We start from the raw sequence: 24031 nt of genomic DNA, 5'->3' as shown, positions 1-24031 counted from the left end.
CACAAAGCCCTGCCTCTAGGTGTCTGCAGATGCAATGTTCAATGTACTTGTTTTATTCAAGATTAAACTAGAAAAAGAGGACACCGTGACTCTTGTCCATAACTGTAGATGGATTCTGCATTAATGAAGTTTGATGCAAACCAGCCTATTCTCATATTTGAAGGAGAAAAAAAGTAAGAAACTTGGGTTGAGGGTCAGGAAACATGGATTTTAATGCCATGTATAACCTTTAGGTGTCAGCTGGGCAAATGGTACAATTTATAGTTGGGATGTCAAGGCATAGATTTATGCTAGTTTTGCTCCTAGTTACTGGTGGGCTACTGCTTCTCATAGCACATGACGCACTGTGAATACTCATAAGTTGAATAGAACAAAGGAAAATTAGGGTTTGGGGGCTGGGGGAGGAACATAACCTAGTACTAAACACATTGGTATATATTCTCTTAATCCTAAACGAGCAAAATCTGACAGTTACATTTTGCATTTAGGCATCTCTCTCTCTCTCTTTTCATATTTTCATTTGATCAGAAGTAACAGTTGTTTCGTAATGAGGCTGATCATAATCTCTTGTCTAACCTCTTGCCTTCTCTCATTGCTGCTTTCTTAAAACTTCATTTTTGGTGAAGAGCCAACTTCTACAAGGGCAGCTCCAGGAAGAACAGAGGCAAAGTTCAACCAGTATTGCTCCCCAGGAGGCTCCGTATTGTTTCCCCAGCTTTCTCTCTCACACACACACTTTTTTTTGTTTTTGTTTTTTCTTTTTTCTTTTTTTTTTTTAGAAATTGCTGTAGTCTTTGTAACTAAACATACACTAGTACAATCAAGCTTTTCATTTGTTTACAAACAAACACCGTGAATGGTTTGTTTAGGGAGGACCACATCCTTTAGTTAAACCTGAGGTAGAGAAATGCACTGCATGTTCAGGTTTATTCTAAGGTTTGGTTTCCAGGAAGTCTGCTTTTTCTCTGGGGCCTTATTTTATAGCACTTACTTTCATCTGGAAATCAATTGCTGTTCCTCTTACACTTCTACATTATCTTTTTTTTTTTTTTTTTTTTTTTTTTTTTTGTAATCTGTAGGTGCTACTCAAATCTAGGGAGATTAAGCCCTGTCTGCGGAATAATTCACACTGTGGACTGAGTGGAGTCAAGCATGTTGGGCAGCAGGGAGCCTAGGGACCCCACAGTGGCACGCTCGCAGCTACCATCATACCGAGTTTCCTAACCTTCTGCTGGAAGGATTCCATGAGTTACCAAAAGGGAATAGCCTGCACATGGAAACAGATACTACAGAGGAAACAGTGTATCTCAGCACACCAGGGTGGTGTGGAAAGAGACGCGGCAGCCATTGCGAATCTTGTCACTCTTACCTTCTTTGTCAAGAAGCTGCTGTGGCCTTCCGCTTTCTCTGGCGCTTAGCGCTTAGGGCACATCTGCCCTGGAACAGATATAGAGCTGGAGATACTCTGGAAGAGAGGAGCAGTGCTGTCGGTCCAGAAATTTAGGACAGTGGAAGATCACTTAATTGCCTTTGAAGTGAATCAAGCATTTACTAGAAGTTTGTTTCTTTAAATAAAAATTGAACATTTTTTATTTATGTATCTGAATCTTGCCTCTTTCCACAAAGAATTAGAGGCAGCTTAAATTGCTTAATTTTGCCTTAAACATTGTGGATACTGGAAGAAGGTATAGACGCTTGCAGAGTGAAAAACTGACGTGGAAACGATAGGCAATGCTAGGTTTCAGGCAGAGAGTAAGGAACGGGCTCTTAGGGAAATCTGCCCACATGCTAAATGGGATGGGAGCAAAGCTACCCAGGAGCTCCTGGTTACACTGCACATTGTTTGCTCAGCCACCGTCCATGTTTCCTCTGCTCCCACTCTTCCCGAGAAATGGCTCAGGGCTCCAAATCACCTGTTTTTGTCACATTTAATAAGTACACTGTGGATTGGTGTGAGTCTAGTTTATTTGCCACAGAAGGATCCTCACGTCGGACTGTGCAATTTAGTGGTTGCATCAGTCATTTTGAATTTTCCTTAGTAATTTGTGTTTTCTCTCAAGCTCCCTTTTTTCCTTTTTCTGACAAGGAAAGTTTTGTATAATGGCATTTGAAGCTTTTAAAACTTTTTTACTCGGGGCTCCTGGGTGGCTCAGTCAGTTAGGCGTCTGACTTTGATGTCAGCTGAGGTCATGATTCACGGTTTGTGAAATCCACATCGGGCTCTGCATTGATAGCATGAGCCTGCTTGGGATTCTCTCTCCCTCTCTCTCTCTACTCCTCCTCCATGCATGCTCTCTCTCGCTCTCTCTCTCAAATAAATAAACATTTTTTAAAACCCAACTTTTTTACTCTTATGTAAGGAAGAGTTTTTACTTGGTCACCTTTTCAATTTTTTTCATACACTCAAAATCTTTCAATACTATTTTTTCTTTTTTTAAGGCATTTTTTAAAAGAATTCCTTTTTTAAAAAAATGTTTATTTTTGAGAGAAAGAGAGCATGCAAGCAGAGAGAGAGAGGGACAGAGGATCTGAAGCAGGCTTTATGCTGACAGCAGAGAACCTGATGTGGGTCTCGAACTCACACTCTGAGATCATGACCTGAGCTGAAGTCGGACACTTAACTGACTGAGCCACTCAGGTGCCCCCCTTTGTATATCTTTTGTATTTCCTTTAATCCTGTGGTGCTTGGTAATGTTAAATAATTGTTATTCTTTCATTTTAGATGACATAAATATTGCAGCTCTTTTTGGAAATGAACAAGTCAGTGAAGATACAGATAATGGTGATCTCACTTCCTACGTGTCTGCATTTATAGAAAAAGAAGTTGGAAATGACCTTAAATCTTTAAAGAAACTTGATAAACTCATAGAACAGATGACAGAAAATAAAATGCAGTTAGAAGAACAGGCAAGTATTAAAACTCATTGAAATAATACCAGAATTGTTCAATGACATAATATAGACATCACCATTATTATATATCACTGTTGTTCTAGGGAATTTTGAAGATACAGATTATGACAAATAGTCTAGTCATTTAAAACTGTTTAATAGGTTTTAAGGACCTACAATGTGCTAGGTACTTTACAAATTATGTAAAAGACAAAGTTCCTGCTGATCTGATTTAGGTCTTAAAAACATAATGACAGCTAACATGAAAAAAATGGGTTTTTAATGTTTATTTAAGAGAGAGAGAGAGAGAGAGAGGGAGGGAGAGAGAGAGGGAGAGAGAGGGAGGGAGTGGGGGAGGGGCAGAGAGATAGAGACAGAATTCAAAGCAGGCTCCAGGCTCTGAGCTGTCAGCACAGAGCCCGACTTGGGGCTTGAACTCACAAACCGTGAGATCATGACCTGAGCTGAAGTTGGCCACTTAACCAACTGAGCCACCCAGGCACCCCTGACAGCTAACATTTTAAGGAGTTTTTCATACAGTGACTTTTAAAGTCAAGGAAGTAATTCATGGTGTACAAAAATGTCATAACACCATCATTCCAAACTTTTTATATGTGTGCTCATGAGGAGAAAACCTGAAAATAAGTATGACATAATAATGGTTATTTCTGAGTGGTTGGTTAACAGGTGATTCATATTCTTTACATCTTTCTGTATTTTCAGGTGTTTTCTTTTTACAGTGAAATTATTACTTAAAATGGTGTTTAAAAAACCTAATGAATGTAATCTTAAAAAAATAAGTGGATCCAAGTACTTGCAACAGTGTGTCAAGGATAAAAGATTTATATCATGTAACTGCTACATTGGGTTAAGTGTGTGGGTATGTTCTGTGTTAGCCCTGGGTTGATAGCCATCCTGTGTTCCCCCATCCCCACCCCCTCAGCCCTCACCTTTCCGGTTTTTCCACCATGTCTGCCCTATTCTCCTAAGCATGGCCCAGCCCCACCCCATCCGTCCACGCCTGTGGCCAAGTTGTAGTGGGCTCTCTGAGGAAGTCACAGGCTGAGCGGATGGATGCCAGCCCTGATATGTGGTCTCCAGGGCTCCTTCCTTGGGAAGGTCGGCTCCTCTGCCACTCCCCTCATTTGTTCTTACAAATTCTCCCCAGGATACCTACCCCATCTGGCCATTCTGTCTTCCCAAATAGAAAAGATGAAGGCCGCTTAGCATGACTCTATTGAACAGTCTACCCGACATTCCACAAACTTCTTTGCAGCCATGTCTACTTCTTCATTCAGCCGAAGATCAGTCTACGGCTGTCCTCGTGCCTCAGATTCTACTGCCACCGGAGTGATGTTGCTTCGTGGTTTTATAGTTTCCTCCTCTGCTCCTCAGCCAGTCCTGTCCCCTCAGCGTAGGGACACGCCCACGGCTCTTCCTGAAAACAGAACACTCCCCCCTCATCTCTTAGCCAGTGCTAGTCCCTCCCTTTTGTTGTTAGGCTTCCTCAAGAAGTCCCCTTTCTTTGTGTCTGTCTCCACTTCCCAACCAGGCTTGTTTCTCCGATGACCCCAGAAGCTGCTGCCAAAGCCCCTAACTGAACCTTAAATTCAGCATGTCCCAAACTGTACTGCTCTGTGTCTTCACATGCTTCCCTTTCTTGGAAAATGGCGCCACTATCTGCCTGTCACCCGGGCCTGAAGCCTGGGAACCTTACTAAGATCGCCGGTCATCCTGCCTCCTCTATCCCATCTCCAGAACATCTGACCTTTGCCCCCTTCCTGTCTCTGCCGCCACCCAGTTCACCCAGTTTAGGGCTGCAGCCTCTCACACACTGGATGGCAGTTTGCCCGCCTTCTGCTTCCTTCCCATCCCGCAGTAACCATCGCTCATTTTTATCCATTACAGAAATGATATCATGTGTGAATAAGCAAATATATATAAAATATAGTTACAGTCTTTTCTGTATTGTGTAAGCGCGTGTATACTTAAAATATTCATGGCTTAACTTTTTATAATTAATGTACTACATGACTTGCTTTCCTATCAATGTATATAGATCTCTCTTTTTGGATGGTTTTATGGTATTCAACTATGGTTGTACGTAATTTAACTAGGCCCTTACTAGTGGACATTTTTGCTGTTTCCACTTTTTAGTACTACAAATAATATGAGAATAAACATAATTGTTTATCACATTACCTTTTTTTTTTTAGATTTTTTATTTTAAGTAATCTCTATACCCAACACAGGGCTCAAACTTACAACCCCTACATCAGGAGTTTCGTGCTCCCCCAACTATGCCAGCCAGCCGTCCCTGACTTTCCAAATCATAAATCTAACTGAATGATTCCCTTATTAGAAACTCTTAATGGTGGGGCGCCTGGGTGGCTCAGTCGGTTGAGCGTCCGACTTCAGCTCAGTTCATGATCCTACGGCCTTGTGAGTGAGTTCGAGCCCTGTGTCAGGCTCTGTGCTGACAGCTCAGAGCTTGGAGCCTGCTTCAGATTCTGTGACTCCCTCTCTCTCTCTGCCTCTCCCTTGCTCATGCTCAGTCTCTCAAAAAATGAATAAACGTTAACAAAAATTTTTTTTAAACTCTTAATGGATTCCCATTGCCTGTTGGAAAAAGCCCACATCCTTCTAAGGCACAAGATGCTTCTCTGATCTCGCCTCTCCCTACCAATCTAGGTTTGTCTCTTCTTTTTTTTTTTCTTTTAACATTATTTATTTATTTTTGAGAGACAGAGAGAGACAGAGGATGAGCAGGGGAGGGGCATAGAGACAAGGAGACACAGAATCCAAAGCAGGCTCCAGGCTCTGAGCTGACATCACAGATGTGGGGCTCGAACCCATGAACCTCAAGATATGACCTGAGCTGCAGTCCGACCCGACTGAGCCACCCAGGTGCCCCTAGGGTCGTCTCTTCTTTCTATGTGTTCTTGAACTGTATTCTGTGCCTTACTCAGCTTTGCTGGTCTCTCATTATGACTGAGCCGTTCCTTTTGTCTGGAATGTCCTTTCCTTCCAAAGTTCCCCAGAAAATTCCCACCGGCCCTGTAGAGGTCTTTGCAGGAGCCATGTAAGCCCAGTTGCCTTGCATCTCAACACCTCATTATCCAAAGCGTGGGAGCTTGTTCGAAACGCAGAATGTCAGTCCCTACTTCAGACTTAACAACTCGCATTTGCATTACACCAGCTGTCTAGGCAATTCCTGTGTACATTCAGGTTTGGGAGGCACTACCTTCGGACACCATTGTACCTAGCATCTATCTTTTATTGCATCAGTCCCATAATACAGTAGTTATTTGCTTCCATTTCTCTCCCATATGAACTGAGCTTAAGGGCAGACACCATGTCTTATTTATCTGTTCCTAGCACAGTGCCTCGCACAAAGTGTCTAATCAGTCTAGATTCAATTGCAATTCCTCTAGAATAGTCTTTATGTTGTATTGATACCTAATACTTGTATATGTTTTTCCATGTGCTAGAAGAAGAATTAGTAAATACCACATCTAAAGGCGTTACCTGTATATTATCTTCCCAAGTCAATGGTTCTTGCCGTAGACGTGAATCAGAATCACCAGGGTCACTTTTGCAACAAACATGTACTCAGACTTTTAGAATAGAACTTCATTTTTTTTTGAAGGAAAGTGTTTGGTAGATAAAGCATAAGAAAATTCTCTGTCTGGACCCTCTGAAAGTGCTGAGCTTCATGAAAGATGCAGAGGTGCTTACAGGGGCATCTGCTGCTGCCCACATATCCCCACGTACGGCATTTTGTGTTTAGGTTTGGTTGGTGCAGGAGGCAGAAATCGCACCTTTCTTTTGAAGCTTATAATTGACAATTTTCAATTCTTTTAGAACAAACATGTATTTTGAAGATGATAATCTAATTAAAACATTACAAGGGGGCTCCTGGGTGGCTCAGTCAGTTAAGCGTCTGACTTCTGCTCAGGTCATGATCTCGTGGGTCTTGAGTTTGAGCCCTGCATCGGGCTCTGTGCTCAGAACCCACTTTCTGATCCTCTGTCTCCCTTTCTCTCTATCCCTCCCCCAGTGGTGCTTTTTCTCTCTCAAAAATAAACATTAAAAAAAAAAAAGTGTGAAAATTTTATCTGATTGCTGCTGTTTTTTGTTTTTGTTACAATCAGGTACTTACAATTTCATCAGAAATCCCTAAAAGAATTCAGAGTGCCTTAAAAAATGCAGAAGAATCAAAGCAATTTCTTAATCAGTTTCTGGAGCAAGAAACTCATCTCTTCAGTTCCATTAACAGCCATTTGCTGACCGCACAGCCCTGGATGGAAGATCTGGGGGCCATGATTAACCAAATTGAAGAGATTGAGCGCCATCTTGCTTACCTTAAATGGATTTCACAAATTGAAGAACTAAGGTAAAAAGGGCTTCTTTGTTCTCATAATTATTATTTTCCTTTGAGGCTCTGTCTTAGCAGTGCATGCATGCCATTAAATAATTGAGTTAATTAAAGATTATAATAATGTAATTTTCCTGGTTGTTATGAAAATAGTATTATAATGATTCTTTTCCTTTTTTGTGAATGAACATAAACTTTTCAGGGAGCTTAATTTGCATTTGAAAGAAAGTGATCTAAGTAAAAATTTTAAGTCCTGTAGTTGTATTGTGAACACAAAATAAAAACTATTATTTGTAATACCAAACTAATAAACAACTCTTCAATGTGGTAATATTACTTTTTAGACACGATCACTTAATAAAATGGATTGCTTTCTCTAAAATTTGAATTTCTTTCAATGGGAATCCTCTAATAAGAGATGTACAGTATTCTTAAGTAACAGTTTTGCTACCTGTGGGTAGAGGGAAAAAAAGTACACACTTCTTTCTGAATTTAATTCTGAATTGAATCACTAGTGTTAACTGAGAGTGTCTGGTATTGTCTTTCAAACAAGCTAAATTAACATTTCTGTCTAGATTGGCAAAATTATTTGGTTTTTGATATAGTCCCCCAGCCCCTCCATACTGCATGGTTCCATTGTGCTTTGTTTTAGCTACTCTTGCTCAAAGCTGTCAGCAACCATTAATATTGTCTGGAAGACTTGAAGAAGAAAAGTCATCCAAGAGTCTTAGTGTCCCATTGTGTATCGGAGTTAATATATTTTATGTTACGTCTTCCAAAGAGTAATGCAGTATCACTTTGTCCTGTGTATTTCCCGAGATTTTAAAGAATTTTACCTCTCAGCATGGTGTGAAGTCTTTGTTTTGCATATATAAGTTTAACATTTACAGAAAAAATGATACACCTAAGATTGTAGTGTTACCAGTGATTCCAGAAATCAATTTAAACTTTTTAGATCATCTCCTTGTTGGGATAAATTATTTGGGGTGAACAGATTTTAAATCTTGCTACTTTTTACTTCATTTTTCTTTGCCCCTCTGGAGGAAAACACCAATAAGGAGCAATGTTAATAACCTTATTATTAAGTAGAGTAAGTTGTTTAAAAGCCTCACTCTTGTAGTAGCCAAAGCAATAGGTTAATTAACATAGGACTATGGTTATGGATAGCCTTTTTCTGGTGTTGGGATTGTTTAAGACAAGTTTGCCCTGGGCATCATATTAGAAATAGGAATCAAGTTCATAATCAAATAGAGCATAGCTACTTCTCCTTAACAACATGTTCTTTGCTCTCGAGGTGATAAATCTCTATTTCTGTCTTCCTTTGGGTTTTTAAGGTTTTCCTCATCTAATTTCTCTCTAACATTAACCTGCTTTTTATTCTGTAGCACTTTCTCTTTTTTAAAAAATTAGTTTTTTCCTTAGAACTAGCATCTTTTATTAGCTCTGCTTCTTGAATACCACAGTATCGCAGTGTCATTATGCACAAACCCTGTTTCCCTAGCTTTTTCTGTGCTCTGAATGCCATTCATGATGCTGTGTTGTGTGGAAAGCTACTTCACTGTGTCCTGGAAAGGAGTCCTCCCTTACTCTGTGCTTTTGTGTACATTTTACATTGTTTTGTAACATTTGTACATTTCTTAAACACAGCAGTCTTCCTTTTAACATAATGCAACATTTACTTTGGATTTATGTTTCTTTGAAGTGGGAAATCAGCAAGAAGGTTTTAATTTGCCATGATGCACAGGGAAGAACCTTGCAGGGGAGCAGGCTCCGTGCATGCTGACCATCAGAACAAGCCCATAAACGGGGATCCTGGTGGCTCAGTCACTGGAGCGTCCGACTCTTGATTTCAGCTCAGGTCATGAGCTCACAGTTCGTGGGTTCCAATCCTGTGTCGGGCTCTGAGCTGACAGCGTGGAGCCTGCTTAGGATTCTCTCTCTCCCTCACTCTCTGCCCTTCCACCTCCCTCACACACATGCACTCTCTCAAAATAAATAAATAAACTTTAAAAACAACAAGAAAAGAACAAGTCCATAAAAAAAAAAAAAAAAAAAAAAAAACTACTGGTGCTTTAAATGCAGAAATGATGGGTTTCTTGACACCCAATGGGACAAAAGAGTGCTTTCAATTCTGGTAGTAGCTATAAAAGACAAAACTGGTTGGAAATCTTAATAAAAATGATTAGAGAAAGAGAAGAAAGAAAAATGAGAGAATGGGAGTAAGGGATGGCCACAAGAGCTGACAGGAATAAATAGAATAATACAAAAACACGAGCTAAGTATTCTTGCTGAGGCCTGAAGCAGTGACCGTGAAAAACACAAGCAGCTCTCAGAGGAGAGGAAAAAATGCTAGCGCATAGTGGAGCTCGGCAGGAAATACACATTCCTGTTCCTAAGGAGGATGCCGTGTGTGCCCCAGGAACATACACCAAACGGGGGACTGGAGTCCCAGCACTTTGGCGGCCGGCAGAGGATGCCTGGAGGTACACTCCTGCCTCAGGTTTCTTACAGGGGGCGGCTCCTGAACCAAGGTCAGTTATTGACAAGGTCACATTTTGTTCCTTATTCTTAGCTGTTTAAGCTATGAGATGTTGTTTTTATCCAAAGAAACATCTCATTTTCATTTTTCCTCATTTTAATTTTTTAAATTATTTTTTTCAACATTTATTTATTTTTTGAGAGACAGAGAGAGAGCATGAGCAGGGGAGGTGCAGAGAGAGGGAGACACAGAATCAGAAGCAGAGTCCAGGCTCTGAGCTGTCAGCACAGAGCCCGATGCAGGGCTCAAACTCATGAACCGTGAGATCGTGACCTGGGCCAAAGCCAGTCACCTAACCGACTGAGCCCCCCAGGCTCCCCTTTAATTTTTTACTCAAGTATAGTTGACACACAACATCTCATTTTTAAATAAAATGTTTTGCTCTATGAAGTCAAATAAGCCAAAATGGTGGCTCACGGGATAAATTTGTCCTGAAGACATCTTTTATTTGGCTTGTTTCAAAGGATTTGATTAATTGATTTTGCATGAAAGTCTTGATTTCTGGCTTTCCTAGAAAAAAATGTTAAGCTTTGGCCACATTGGTAAAAAGAAAGCCACTTCTGGCTGCCTCCTTCTTCCTTGCATGGAACCTTATATACCACAGGAGGGAGATGTCATTTTTGCTGCACTTGGAATTTTGACAGACTATCTTTGAAGTTTGCTTTGCCTCATTTTGCAGTGATAACATTCAGCAATATCTGATGACCAATAACGTCCCAGAGGCAGCCTCTACTCTGGTGTCTATGGTGGAACTTGACATCAAGCTTCAGGAATCATCTTGTGCTCATCTTCTTGCTTTCACGAGAGCCACTGTTAAATTCTGGCATAAGATCCTCAAGGACAAACTTACAAGGTAAGGAATTCACCTGTTATTTCATGCTAGTGCTTTCACATGGATATTCGGTGACCATTGTATTTTACTGAAATACGTGTGTTGCTTTTTCTGTTACAGTGATTTTGAGGAAGTTTTAGCCCAGCTTCACTGGCCATTCATCACACCCCCCCAGTCTCAGACTGTTGGCTTGAGTCGCCCAGCAGGTGCCCCTGAGATATACAGTAACCTGGAGACACTGTTTTGCCAGCTTCTGAAACTGCAAACCTCGTATCTTTGTTGGAGATAAAACTTACTAAAATTGCTTTTTTTTTCGAGAGTGGATTTGTGGCTAGAGAGTAAAACTTTTTGAAAGGGACCAAGAAGCCAAACAGTAGTACTAGGTTTGGACTTGATCTGTATATACCCGCAGAGTGGTGGATTGTGCCCTTCAGAGTGAATAGCGTTGGGGGGAGCGGGGTCAGTCTGAAATATATGACTGACCCAGGTTTATATCACACGTAAGTCTCTTGGGACGACAGAAAAAAAAATGGGCAATAGGGAGGAAAGTTTAGTAATCTAGTGTTAATAAAGGAATTCTTGATTGTGTTTCCTTCCTCACTACTGTTTTTTATGTTAGGAAAGACAGGGTAATTCTAATAACATATTTCATGCACTTTTTACGAAATCATATGCAATGTAAAATTATGTCTTATAATTAATTTTACTTAGTATCTTATATATTTGTTAGAAAAGTATATTGTGTATCTGTACATACATACACGTGTGTGTGTATATATGTGTATATATCCATATATCCATGCATATATATTTTTTTGTATCCTTGTCTTTTTCCTTGACTTGACTATGTCAGAGATGAATTACTTACTGAGCCAAAACAACTTCCAGAAAAATACTGTCTTCCTGCATCCCCGTCTGTCATCCTGCCCATCCAGATTATGCTGACTCCCCTTCAGAAAAGGTTCAGGTATCACTTCCGAGGGAACCGACAGACTAATGTTATAAGCAAGGTGTGCTTTGCCAACTCTTGTCCTTCGTTGTTATTAATAGCAGTTGTTAAGCGTCCCGATCCTCTTTCTGGTTTAAGTTAAAATCCGATCCCATTCACATTTCTGTTTTTTCTCTGAAGAGCTAAATTCCTGTTTTGTCCTTGCCTTAATAGATCTATTTTGGGACTTGTGTTGATATGTCACTTGTGAGTGATACGCTCACTCATTAGCACGTCATCTCACCAGTGTCTCAAGTTGCCCCTTGGGTGTGCTGTGACATTTGTTGGGGGCACTTGTGACAACTGGCTCCACGTGTTTCACTGTGCGAATTGCTCCTTCAGGCTTATATATATATATATCAGAGAGAGATGTGAAAGTCCACAGATAGTCGAGTATTCGCTTTTGAACAGAGTGCTGATGCTACCATGATTTATGGCTGAGGTGCCTGGGTGGCTCAGTTGGTTGGGCATCTGACACTTGGTTGGGGCTCAGATCACGATCTCACAGTTCAAGCCCTGCATCAGGCTCTGTGCTAATGGTGTGGAGCCTGCTTGGGATTCTCTGTCTCCCTCTCTGCCCCTTCCCCACTCGCTCTCTCTCTCTCTCTCTGTCTCTCCTCCCTCCCTCCCTCTCTCTCTCTCAAAAATGGATAACCATTTAAAAAATAAGTGAAAAGCTTAAAAAAATTTTAAAACATTAAATGATTTGTGTGTGTACAAGAAAGTAAGGAATGATGGGGATGGCTTTGAGGAAATTCTCACCATCTCACCAGCATTTTAGCTGAGGGATTACAGCCATGTATATTGGAGATACTCTGTTTTTGTTTGTTTCTTTGTTTTTTTTTTTTTTAGAGAAAGAGGTGAGTGAGTGAGGAGGAACAGAGGGACAGGGGGGCAGGGGAGAGAGAGAGAGAGAGAGAGAGAGAGGAAGGAAAGAAGGAAGGAAGGAAGGAAGGAAGGAAGGAAGGAAGGAAGGAAGGAAGAAGAAAGGAAGAAGGAAGGAAGGAAGAAGGAAGGAGGAAGGAAGGAAGAAGGAAGGAAGAAGGAAGGAAGGAAGGAGGGAGGAAGGAAGGAGGGAGGAAGAAAGGAAGGAAGGAAGGAGGGAGGAAGGAAGGAAGAAGGAGGAAGGAAGGAAGAAGGAGGAAGGAAGGAAGGGAAGAAGGGAGGGAGGGAGGGAGGGAGGAAGGAAGGAAGGAAGAAAGAATCTTAAGCAGCTCCATGCTCAGTGCGGAGCCCAATGCGGGGCTCGATCCCAGGACTCTGGATGACCTGACCCAAAATCAAGAGTCGGACGCTCAAATGACTGAGCCACCAGGTGCCCCTACATTGGAGATATTCTTGAGATTTTTCTTTAACTTGACCGGAAAAACAATCAGGCATTTGTTTTTAATGAAATTTGATTGAATTTATTGAGAATTAGAACTCTGTTGCCAGGGGGTGGAGACTACCTTATTTATCCTTAAGTTTTGCTACATTTAATGCAGTGCAAGTAGCAGAGTGGTTCATTTCAGTGTTTTGAATTATATGTTATTGCACCAGGCTTACCCCAGGCATTGTATGTGGCATTTATAAATGAGTTTATAGGCTTTATAGAATTTTAAAGGGGTCAAGGGATAGGGAGTTATGTTTGCACGGAAAGGAGTTGAGTGGCAATTGGATTTCTGGGTCTTAAATTCAGTTTATTCTGTTGTACTTTATGGATCTCCTCCTTTTTTGGATGAGGTGTTGGTAGAAAGAAGAATAGAACCAATTAGTAAGTAGCGAGACAAGGCAATAAACCTACAGATGTAGAGAGGCAGTAAGAATTTGAGGTTAGAAAATTGTGAGTTATGTTGATTCCTTTCTTTTTTTTAAATTATTTTAATTTTTTTTTAAATATTTATATTTGAGAAAGAGAGAGAGGGAAGGAGAGGCAGAGTATGAGCGAGGGAGGGGCAGAGAGAGAGGGAGACACAGAATCTGAAGCAGGCTCCAGGCTCCGAGCTGTCAGCACAGAGCCTGACATGGGGCTCGAACCTACGAACCCCAAGATCATGACCTGAGGCAAAGTTGGACACTTAACTGAGCCACCCAGGCGCCCCATGTTGATTCCTTTCTAAAGTACATTTCCACTCTGTCATCAAGCCTAAACTACACAGCCCCTGAGATTAGGGATGCCCCTTACTCACTTTTGTATTTCCAGCATCTAGCACATAACAGGGATTTACCACTCAGTAAATGTTTTTGAATGCCTGTCCAACAAAACTTGGAAGGTTTGTAGAATCATCTCTAGGGACAATTTAAAAAGCTGCCTATTTACATTTACTTTTCTATGATTTTACCTGTTTTAAGGCATATTTTTTTCTTACTTTACCTTTTGAAAAGACAAACCAGAAGAAAATCAGGTTTAAAAGTTATTTTGGAACGTAATTTACAAAAAAAACCGAACACAAAACAAAATTAAAGGCCATCGGTTCTTTGTAATGCTCATCATTTTACATATCTCCAAAGTGCTATGTTTTCAACACATACAGTATTGTAAATTTATGAGTTTACTGACTTATGCCACCTTTGGGAATTTGTTGGGAGTACATTGGGAAACATCTGATTAAAGTTCAGAGCAGAAATTGTGTTCTTTTATAAGAATCTTCACCTAATTTGTGTAAGTGCTATGTGTATACAATTAACTAGAACCATTTAATTGTAACTTTCTGGTCAGAATGACTTAAGAATTCAGACTATTTTAACTTCCTTCCTTAGCCTGAATGGTACTTGGCTCAGGTACTTATGTGGATTGGGAATCACACTCAGTTTCTGGATGAGAAGATTCAGCCAATATTAGACAAAGTAGGCCCTTCGGTAAATGCAAGGGTAAGAAACTGTGTTCTTAAATTGTTCCAGTTTTAGAGTTGTGTGTGTCCGCGAATAATCTGTCATTTACCTTACCTCCTGCTTACATGTTTCTTTCAGCTTGAATTTTCCCGGGGCCTCATGATGCTCGTTCTTGAGAAGTTAGCTGCAGACATCCCATGTCTGCTCTATGATGACAATCTCTTCTGTCATCTGGTGGATGAGGTGCTTTTGTTCGAAAGGGAGCTGCACAGTCTTTATGGCTATCCCAGCACTTTTGCCAACTGTATGCATATTCTGTCAGAGGACACCTGTTTTCAGAGGTGGTTGACTGTGGAGAGAAAATGTAAGTGTTCAGTAGCCATCAAGTGGACAGCATATTATCTCCTTTTGTGTGTATTAACTTTTGGTGTTTTTCTCCACCAGCTCTGGGTAGAAACTAGAGGCATCTGAATTTTTCTTGGTTAAGGTTTACCAAGTTGCCTTTTCTTCCCATCAAACCAGTTTTTCTTGTACTTGCACCATCCACATTTCTAGAGTGGAAGAGTCAAGCCAGTATAGGATACAGCTGTTTTATAGATTGTACCATAGTACTTCCTGTTCTTTGTAGTGTCTGTTGGATGTAGCTTGTCTAATCAGTTTAACTATTTTGAAGATTTTGGGTAGGGGTGGCGGAGAGAAGTAGGCAATCTTGTTCAACCCTAACACAGAGCGTATTAAATATAGTGCAACCGGTGGGAGGTTGTAGATTTGGTTTTTTGTTTGTTTGTTTTTTACAGAAAAACCATTACTCCTAAAAACCTGTGCTGAAAATTAAGAATGACTGTAACTACTTAATTGACCTGTTCCCTTTTTCTGCATATCAGTTGCTCTTCAAAAAATGGACTCAATGCTTTCATCAGAAGCTGCTTGGATATCCCAATATAAGGATATCACTGATGTGGACGAGATGAAAGTTCCAGACTGTGCAGAAACTTTTATGACGCTACTCTTGGTTATAACTGGTAAGTATAAGTCTTTCAAGATACAGCTTTCTTTTAGGTAAGCTTTTTTTTTTTTTTCTTTTGAGAGAGAGAATGAAAGAGAGAGCGAGCGCATGCGTGCACACAAGTGGGGGAGGAGCAGAGACAGATAGGGACAGAGGATCCAAAGTCCGGGGCTCGAACTCACAAACTGTGAGATCATGACCTGAGCTGAGGTCAGACGTTCAACTGAATGTGCCACTCAGGCGCCCTGAAGAACTCGTGCTTTTTAAAACACGAGTCATCTGACGAGACGTGTCAAAACGACACGAGACGTTTCGTTTTAAAACACGTGTCATCTGACACGAGACTTCTATGACAGTCTTCTAACCTGTCATAGTTTCTCCTTCCTTTAAAAAAGAAGTCATTTTTTTGTTGAAGAAATGGGGTGATTTTTAAAAAAGTTTTATTTTTATTTATTTGGGGGGGGGAGGGGCAGAGAGAGAGAGAGAGAGAGAGAAAGAGAGAGAAATCCCAAGCAGGCTTCGCACCGTCAGCACAGAGACTGACACAGGGCTCCATCTTACGAGCCGTGATATCATGACCTGAGCTGAAATCAAGAGTCAGGTGGACACAACCAACTGAGCCACCCAGGTGCCCTGAAATGGGGTGGTTATTATATATACATGATAAGGTTTTGGGGTGATGGTGGGGTTCGGAGCTGACGGCCAAGAAAGAATTCTTGAAGACGTCTTTGGTGCAAAAAGGTGATTTTATTAAAGCATGGGGGCAGGACCCACCTCCAAACCCCACCATTACCCCAAAACCTTATCATACAGATCTGTGACTTACAGTGGGGCTACATCCTGATGAAGGTATCCTAAGTTAAACATTTTAAGTCAAAAATGCATTTCGTACACCTAACCTACTTTATAATAAAATGTTGAATATCTCATGTAATTTATTAAATACTGTACTGACAGTGAAAAAAAGAATGGTTGTGTGAGGACAAAATGGCTGTAAGTGCATTGGTTGTTGACCCTCATGATCCCATGGCTGATGGAGATATGCCGCTCTCCCGCTGCCCAGGATCATGAGAGGGTTCTATCCCATATTGCCAGCCTGGGAAGAGATCCAAATAAAATATTCAAAGTAATTTCTATAAATGTGTATAGCTTTTGTACCATTGTAAACTTGAAAAATCTTAAGTTGAACCATAATAAATCAGGGCCCATCAATAATTTCCTCATGCCTTTAAAAAATTAAACTGTGAGGCGCCTGGGCAGCTCTGTTGGTTAAGCATCTGACTTTGGCTCAGGTCACAGTTCGTGGATTTAAGCCCCACATCTGGCTCTGTACTGACAGCTTGGAGCCTGGAGCCTGCTTCAGATTCTGTGTCTCCCTCTCTCTCTGCCCCTTCCCTGCTTGAGCTGTCTCTCTCTCTCTCTCTCTCTCTCTGTCTCTCTCTCCCCCCCTCAAAAATAAACATTTAAAAAAATTGAGCTGTAATTTATATACAATGGAGAACATAAATCTGAAGTATACAGTTCAGTGAGTTTTGACAAGTACATATACTTGTGAAACCTGCAACCTTGTAAAGTTTAGAAATAGATCCGTACTTGGATGGTTGATTGATTATTTGACAAAGGTACCAAAGCATGTCAATAGGGAAAACCTATAACTGTGTCCTGGGCAGAACCAAAACTTTCACATGTCTTGTTAACTTTCTCCACAGACAGATATAAAAATCTTCCCACAGCTTCCAGAAAACTACAGTTCCTTGAGTTACAGAAGGACTTAGTAGATGATTTCAGGATACGGTTAACTCAGGTGATGAAAGAAGAGACTAGAGCTTCCCTTGGCTTTCGATACTGCGCAATTCTCAATGCTGTGAACTATATCTCAACAGTACTGGCAGACTGGGCTGACAATGTTGTAAGTTAATGTGCATTTCTTTATTTATTTATTTATTTTAACATATATATTTTTTAGTTTATTTACTATTTTTTAAAATTAATCTCTACACACAATGTGAGGCTTGAACTCACGACTGGAGATCAAGAGTCGCATGCTCTTCCGACTGAGCCGGCCAGGTGCCCCGCTAGTGTGCTTTTTATATTAAATCGTAGATTTTTCACAGTTTTAGTTAAACAGTTTTTTGTTAGTAGTATTAACAGTTTTACCTTTTGAAATTTTGAATTTACAGCAAGCAGAAATTACACATTAGTAGAATAACAATTAGGCCAAACCTAGGGGGTGTAATTAAATTACATGTTTTTCTCAATTCGCAAATAGTTACATAATCCCAATAGTTTAATCATTGGAAAAGAAAGCCAACGTCTCATAAAATAGTGGTCTATAGAATGAACCTTTTTCCTCTTAATTAGACTTTATACTTGGGAAATATTCATGTATGGTAATTGCCATCTCAGAAAAAGCTAGGATTGAGAAATGGTGTCAAAATCCATAAAATCCAGGACTTTAAGGAAGATAAAATAACACCATCTGAGGGGCACCTGGCTCGCTCAGTCGGTAGAGCCTGCGCCTGTTGGTCTCAGGATCGTGAGTTCAAGCCCACATTGGGGTAAAGATTACATAACAAAGTAAAATAAAAGTAATAAAAATAACATTTGATACCCTTTGAATGCCTTTAAAACATGAGTAAGTAGAATAATAAAATAAACTCCTATGTTCCTGTCATCCAGCTTCTTGTACCAATTTTGTTTTATTTAAGCCTCTTCTCCACCTCCCACACTTGATTATTTTGAAGATCTTAAGGTATATTTCATGATAAATATTTCAAAATGTATCTCTAAAATAATTCCTTAAAAAAAAACCAAAAATACCCATAACCACAATACCATTATCACATCATCCAAGAAAGTTAATTTCTTATAGTGGGAGGTGTCTTAAATAAATCTAAAAATCAAAACCTTGGGTCCGGTTAGCAAGTACTGTAAGGCCTTTTGCCTCCAAGAATTTTATTTATCCTTCCTTTCTCCACACACATTCATTTGGTCTGCCTAAATACAATTATTAAATAATTTCTGTTTCTGTTTACTCTTTTTATTAATCCAAGGACTATACTGGTTTTCAAGGCTTTTGCTAACCAGATTTTCCAATATGTATTTCTAGCCAAAAATGAAGAAACTTAATTAGCCTTTAAAACTTTAACATAGATTAATTCCTTTAATGATGTTTAGATATTAGAATGACCTCAGAGGAGCTCCAGGAACTTCTTGGACAGGGTGCTCTTGGGTTTGGAATCACTATTCCCTGATCATGTGTACAGATACAGAAATCAGCTTGGGTTTTCACCACTGTGTCCCATGAAGTAGGTTTCATGACAGAAAGTATTAACAGAGAATTTGCATGACCATAAAACAGTGAAGTATACATTAAATGGAAAAAAAAACCAAACTGTACTAAGGTACATTGTAAATGTAAAGTATTATATGATTGTGTCATGAAATGAAAATAGGAAAGTAAAACAACAAAACAACTATAATGTCAACTAAAGACTTAATAATACCACTTTTTAAATGTGGTAGATAAAGTGGGAATTGAAAAATTCCAGGGTAGAATAATTCGAAAGCTTGATTAACTGAGGATTGGTGATAAGTTCATAGTATACTAGAAAACATAATTTTTGAGTGTGTTCACATGAGTCACAGAGGTGGACAAGGTAAATTAAAATGTCTGTATATTGTCAAGTCTTAATGTAATAAAAAAAAGCAGAAATGAAATACAATCAAACATAGGCATTTAAAAATACTCAATGTCCAGGTTAAGGACAGAGTCTTGAAAACATAATAAGAATAGATATATGTTTGTTTTTTTAAGTTTTTATTAAAAATAATATATTTTACATTATGAATTTCTAACAAAAAGCATATACTGCTAACGCATTATATAGAAAATGTATTCCTTTACTGTGAAAGAATGAACAAAACAGAAAAGTCTTTATCTTAACTACATACAGGGTAATTAATTAAAAAAATAGGAAACAAAAATAAATGTAATAACAGACATAAATAAGATAAAAACCTGATAAACATAGTTTATATTCTGGACTCTGGCTGGGACTTAAAAGCCTTTTTCAACAAAAATGTTAACTGAGATCCACATTCATAGTATCATTCTGCTAAGCAAGGAAGATAAGACACAAAATAATTATTTCATAAAATGAATATAGAGTGTACTGACTAATGGCATTTGTTTATAAAGTCACCTAATTAGAACACATGGGCTGTATTCTATTGCGTATGCTACACAATTCTCATTGTGTACTTTTATGTGTTGTTTTCCTCATTTTAGTAAGTACTTTTTTCACTCAGCCCCCACACTGCTCCATTTTCTGCTAAGCTTTGTCATAAAACAAATTGTCATTTCTGATTCTCGTGCCAGATGATCTAATAAGAGACTCATTCGAAGCCAGATTTTTAGCTTCAACGAATTATTTGTGGAACATCATTAACTACTTTTACTTGGTGCCATAGTCTGTTAACGAAGATGAATTGGCCATCATCCCTGTCCTTAGGAAATTTGTAATGCGCTGCTGAATTAACTGGGTCCTTCTGTCAACAGAAGAATAACCAAATTTAGAGTAGCTCCTCAAATCATGAATGAATTTTTTGTCCTTGTATGTTATGATTTTACAAATTCTGTTTAATATAAGAAGTTATTTACCCATTTTCATGGTCTTTCAGCCTGTGAACGCTTAAAATAAAAATCACTAATGCTCTTGTATTGCCTAGATAGAAAAAAGGAAGAGTGGACAGAGCTCACCTTCCATTAATTTCGATTCTGTACTAATAGCTGTCTGTCCATTGCCAGATTGCGCCAAGCCAGACATACCCAGCCATTCAGAGTCAGGAATTTTTCAGTTGTAGGTGACAGAAGCTGGATTGGTGCTGGCCTGAGTGGGGAGGGGGAGTGGGGTGAGTCGGTGAGGAATCTGTTTGTGTAACTGAAAGCAGTAGGCATGGCTGCCCTGGACTTGTTCCCTTCTGGCTTCATTGTCAGGCAGGCTCTGGGAGTGTGGCCACAGGTGGCTCCAGGCTCCCACTGTCCAGGCACTGAGAGGACCAGTGCCTCTTCTCTGATAGGTTCAGCAGAAAATACCAGTGTGGCCTCTCTCATGTCCATCCCTGAACAATCACTTATTGTGGCCATATCCTGTCCTCTACTAATGGGCATTTAGGTTGCCTTTAATCTTTTGCTAAATATCCACAGCGTTATTTTTCTGTAGGGCAGAAAAAAATAATACATATTCTACCTAAAATGCCACTGTAAAAGTGACATTTTAATTCTCTTAACTCTCATAAATCTGCTTACTACAACTCTCAGTCTGTGTTCGGAGAAAATGAGTACTTAAAGAAATCAGCCATCAGGGAAACGCAAATTAAAATCATAGTGAGACATCACTAAATATAAACTAAGATGGCTATAATAAAAAAGACATAATAACAATTACTAGTGCAGAGGTAGAGAAGTTGGAACCCTCACACACAGCTGGTAGGAACGTAAGATAGTACAGCCACTGTGGAAGATAGTCTGCAGGTCCTCAAATAGCTAAACACAGAATTGCCATATGACCCAGCAGCTCTACTCCCAGTATACCCAAGAGAATTGAAGACATTTGTCCACACAAAACCATACACACAAATGTTCACTGCAGTATTGTTCATAATAGACGAGAAAGAACCCAGCTGTCTGTCATCTGATGAATAGCTAAATACAATGTGGTACGGCCGTATAATGGAATATTAAGCAATTAAAAGAAATTAAGTACTGATACATCTTACAACATAGATGAACCTTGAAAACATACTAAGTGAAAGAAGCCAGTCAGAAAGAGCCAGAAATTATAGGATTCCATTTATATGAAACATCCAGAAGAGGCAAATCGATAGAGACAGAAAGATGAGTGGTTGCCTAGGGTGGGAGGGTGCACGGAGGGGACTGGGAGATGATGGTTAAGTGTGGGGTATCTTTTTGGAGTAAAGAAAACATTCTAAAATTGACACTGGCGTTAGATGCACAATTCTGAATATACACTAAAAGCCAATATATTGTACACTTTAAACAAGTGAGTTGTAGTACATGAATTATATTTCATGCTGTTAAAAAGGAAGCATCTTAATGACCATGTTAATACATTTTTGCTTTCAGTTCTTCCTGCAACTTCAGCAGGCAGCACTGGAGGTCTTTGCAGAGAATAACACCCTCAGTAAATTGCAGCTGGGACAGCTGGCCTCTATGGAGAGTTCTGTCTTTGATGATATGATTAACCTACTGGAGCGTTTAAAGCATGACATGTTGACCCGCCAAGTAGACCATGTTTTTAGAGAAGTTAAAGATGCTGCAAAATTGTATAAAAAAGAAAGGTAAGTCCTTCATATTTTCTTATTACTCAACTCTCAAATCCAGTTTGCTAAAAGTTGAAAGATGATAAATACCTATATTTCTCAGACTATTCCAAAACATAGAAGAGGAAGGAAAACTTCCAAATTCATTCTGAGGCCAGCATGACCCTGATTTCAAAACTAGACCAAGACTCCACAACAAAAGAGAACTGCAGGCCAATATCCCTGATGAACATGGGTACAGAAATCCTCAACAAGATACTAGCAAACCAAATCCAACAATACATTAAAAGAACCATTCACCATGATCAAGTGAGATTTATTCCTGGATTGCAAAGGTGGTTCAGTATCACAAATCAATCAGTATGATACATCACATCAACATAAGAGAAAGGAGAAGGATAATGTGATTATTTCAATAGATGGCAGAAAAAGCATTTGACAAAGTACAACATTCTTCATGACAGCAAATCCTCGACAAAGTAGGTTTAAAGGGAACATATCTCAACATAATAAAGGCCATGTGTGAAAAACACACAGCTGATATCATCCTCAGTGGGAAAAGCTGAGTGCCTGTCCCTTAAGGTCAGGAACAGGACAAGGTTGTCCACTCTCACCATCACATTCAACACAGTACTGAAGTCCTAGCTACAGCAATCAGGTAACAAAAAGAAAGAAAAGGCATCCAGATTGGTAAGGAGGAAGTCAAACTTTCACTGTTTGCAGATGACATGATACCATATATAGAAAATCCAAAAGACTCCACCAAAAAACTGCTAGAACTGATGAATGAATTCAGCAAAGTCACAGTGTACACAATGTACAGAAACCTGTTACATCTCAGCCGAAAGAGAAATTAAGAAAACAGTCCCATTTACAACTGCACCAAAAACAGTAAGATACCCAGGAATAAAACTAACCAAAGAAGTGAAAGAACTATACTCAGAAAACTACAAAACACTGATGAAAGAAACTGAAGACGACACAGAGAAATGGGAAGACATTCCATGCTCATGGACTGGGAGAAAAAATATTGTTAATATGCCTACACTACCCAAAGCAACCTACACATTTAATGCAATCCCTATCAAAATACCAGCAACATGTTTTACAGAAGTAGGACAAACATTTCTCGAATGTGGATGAAACTACAAAAGATCCCAAATAGCCAAAGCGATCTTGAAAAAGAAAAGCAAGCTGAGGCATCACAATTCTGGACTTCCAAGTTCTATTACAAGTCTGTAGGATCAAAACAGTATGGTACTGGCACAAAAATAGACACATAGATCAAAAGAACAGAATAGAAAACCCAGAATAAACCTACAACTATTTGGTCAATTAATCTCTGACAAAGCAGGAAAGAGTATCTAAAGGGAAAAGGACTGTCTCTTCAACAAATGGTGCTGGGAAAACCGGACAGCTGCATGCAAAAGAATGAAACTGGACCACTTTCTTACACCATACACAAAAATAAATTCATAATAGATTAAGGACCTAAATGTGAGACCCGAAACCATAAAAATCTTAGAAAAGAATATAGGCAGTAATTTCTCTAACAGTGATCATAGCAACTTTTTTCTAGATAGGTTCCCTGAGGCAAGGGAAACAAAAGCAAACAACAACAAAAAACAAAAACTATTGGGACTACATAAAATAAAAAGCTTCTGCACAGCAAAGAAAACAATCAACAAAACTAAAAGGCAACTACTGAATGGGAGAAGATGTTTGCAAATGACATATTTGATGAAGGGTTAGTATCCAAAATAGATCAAGAACTGGTACAACACCCCCAAAACAAATAATCCAATCAAAAATGAGAAGACACGAACAGACATTTCTGCAAAGAAGATATCCAGATGGCCAACAGACACATGAAAAGATGCTGATCGTCACTTAACACCAGGAAAATGCAAATCAGAACCACAGTCAGCTATCACCTCATAGTTGTCCGAATGGCTAAAAATCAAAACCACGAGAAACATGTGGCACCTGGTGGCTCAGTCGGTTAAGCGTCTGACTCTTGGTTTCAGCTCAGGTCCTGGTATCACGGTTTCATGAGTTCAGGCCCCGTGTCAGGCTCTGCACTGACGGTGCGGGGCCTGCTTGGGATTCCCTCTCTCCCTCTCTTTCTGCCCCTCCTGCTCACTCGCTCAAAATAAATAAATAAACTTAAAACACACACAAGAAACAACAGGTGTTGGTGGGCGTGTGGAGTAAAAGGAACCCTTGTGCACTGTTGGTGG

The 24031-nt window shown here is 39.5% G+C and overlaps 2 protein-coding genes across 10 annotated transcripts in view; one reads left to right on the top strand and one right to left on the bottom strand.

The window, feature by feature from the left end:
- PUS7 (pseudouridine synthase 7) overlaps positions 1 to 14639 on the bottom strand; it is a 76171-nt gene extending 61532 nt beyond the window's left edge. For 6 of the 9 annotated variants that reach the window (XM_042964628.1, XM_042964635.1, XM_042964627.1 and 3 more), the window contains exons 1-2: positions 14555 to 14633; positions 1370 to 1465 (exon numbers count right to left, since the gene is read on the bottom strand). The gene's annotated coding sequence lies outside the window, so the exon portion shown is untranslated. Of the gene's footprint in view, positions 1 to 1369; positions 1466 to 4069; positions 4866 to 14554 lie in introns of those variants that run through there. The other 3 variants (XM_042964653.1, XM_042964671.1, XM_042964639.1) reach the window with 3 other exon arrangements.
- RINT1 (RAD50 interactor 1) overlaps positions 1 to 24031 on the top strand; it is a 29247-nt gene that overhangs the window by 2201 nt on the left and 3015 nt on the right. Inside the window, exons 3-12 of the mRNA XM_007083940.3 lie at positions 2723 to 2907; positions 7047 to 7288; positions 10489 to 10662; positions 10762 to 10911; positions 11495 to 11651; positions 14369 to 14479; positions 14579 to 14804; positions 15325 to 15462; positions 17156 to 17355; positions 21595 to 21809. Of these exons, the coding sequence (XP_007084002.1) occupies positions 2723 to 2907; positions 7047 to 7288; positions 10489 to 10662; positions 10762 to 10911; positions 11495 to 11651; positions 14369 to 14479; positions 14579 to 14804; positions 15325 to 15462; positions 17156 to 17355; positions 21595 to 21809 (1798 nt within the window). The remainder of the gene's footprint in view (positions 1 to 2722; positions 2908 to 7046; positions 7289 to 10488; positions 10663 to 10761; positions 10912 to 11494; positions 11652 to 14368; positions 14480 to 14578; positions 14805 to 15324; positions 15463 to 17155; positions 17356 to 21594; positions 21810 to 24031) is intronic.

The sequence above is a fragment of the Panthera tigris genome, chromosome A2 (assembly GCF_018350195.1).
Source record: "Panthera tigris isolate Pti1 chromosome A2, P.tigris_Pti1_mat1.1, whole genome shotgun sequence".
NCBI lineage: Eukaryota > Metazoa > Chordata > Mammalia > Carnivora > Felidae > Panthera > Panthera tigris.
The sequence above is the reverse complement of the archived record's forward strand: the minus strand, read 5'-3'. Positions and strand labels throughout refer to the sequence as shown.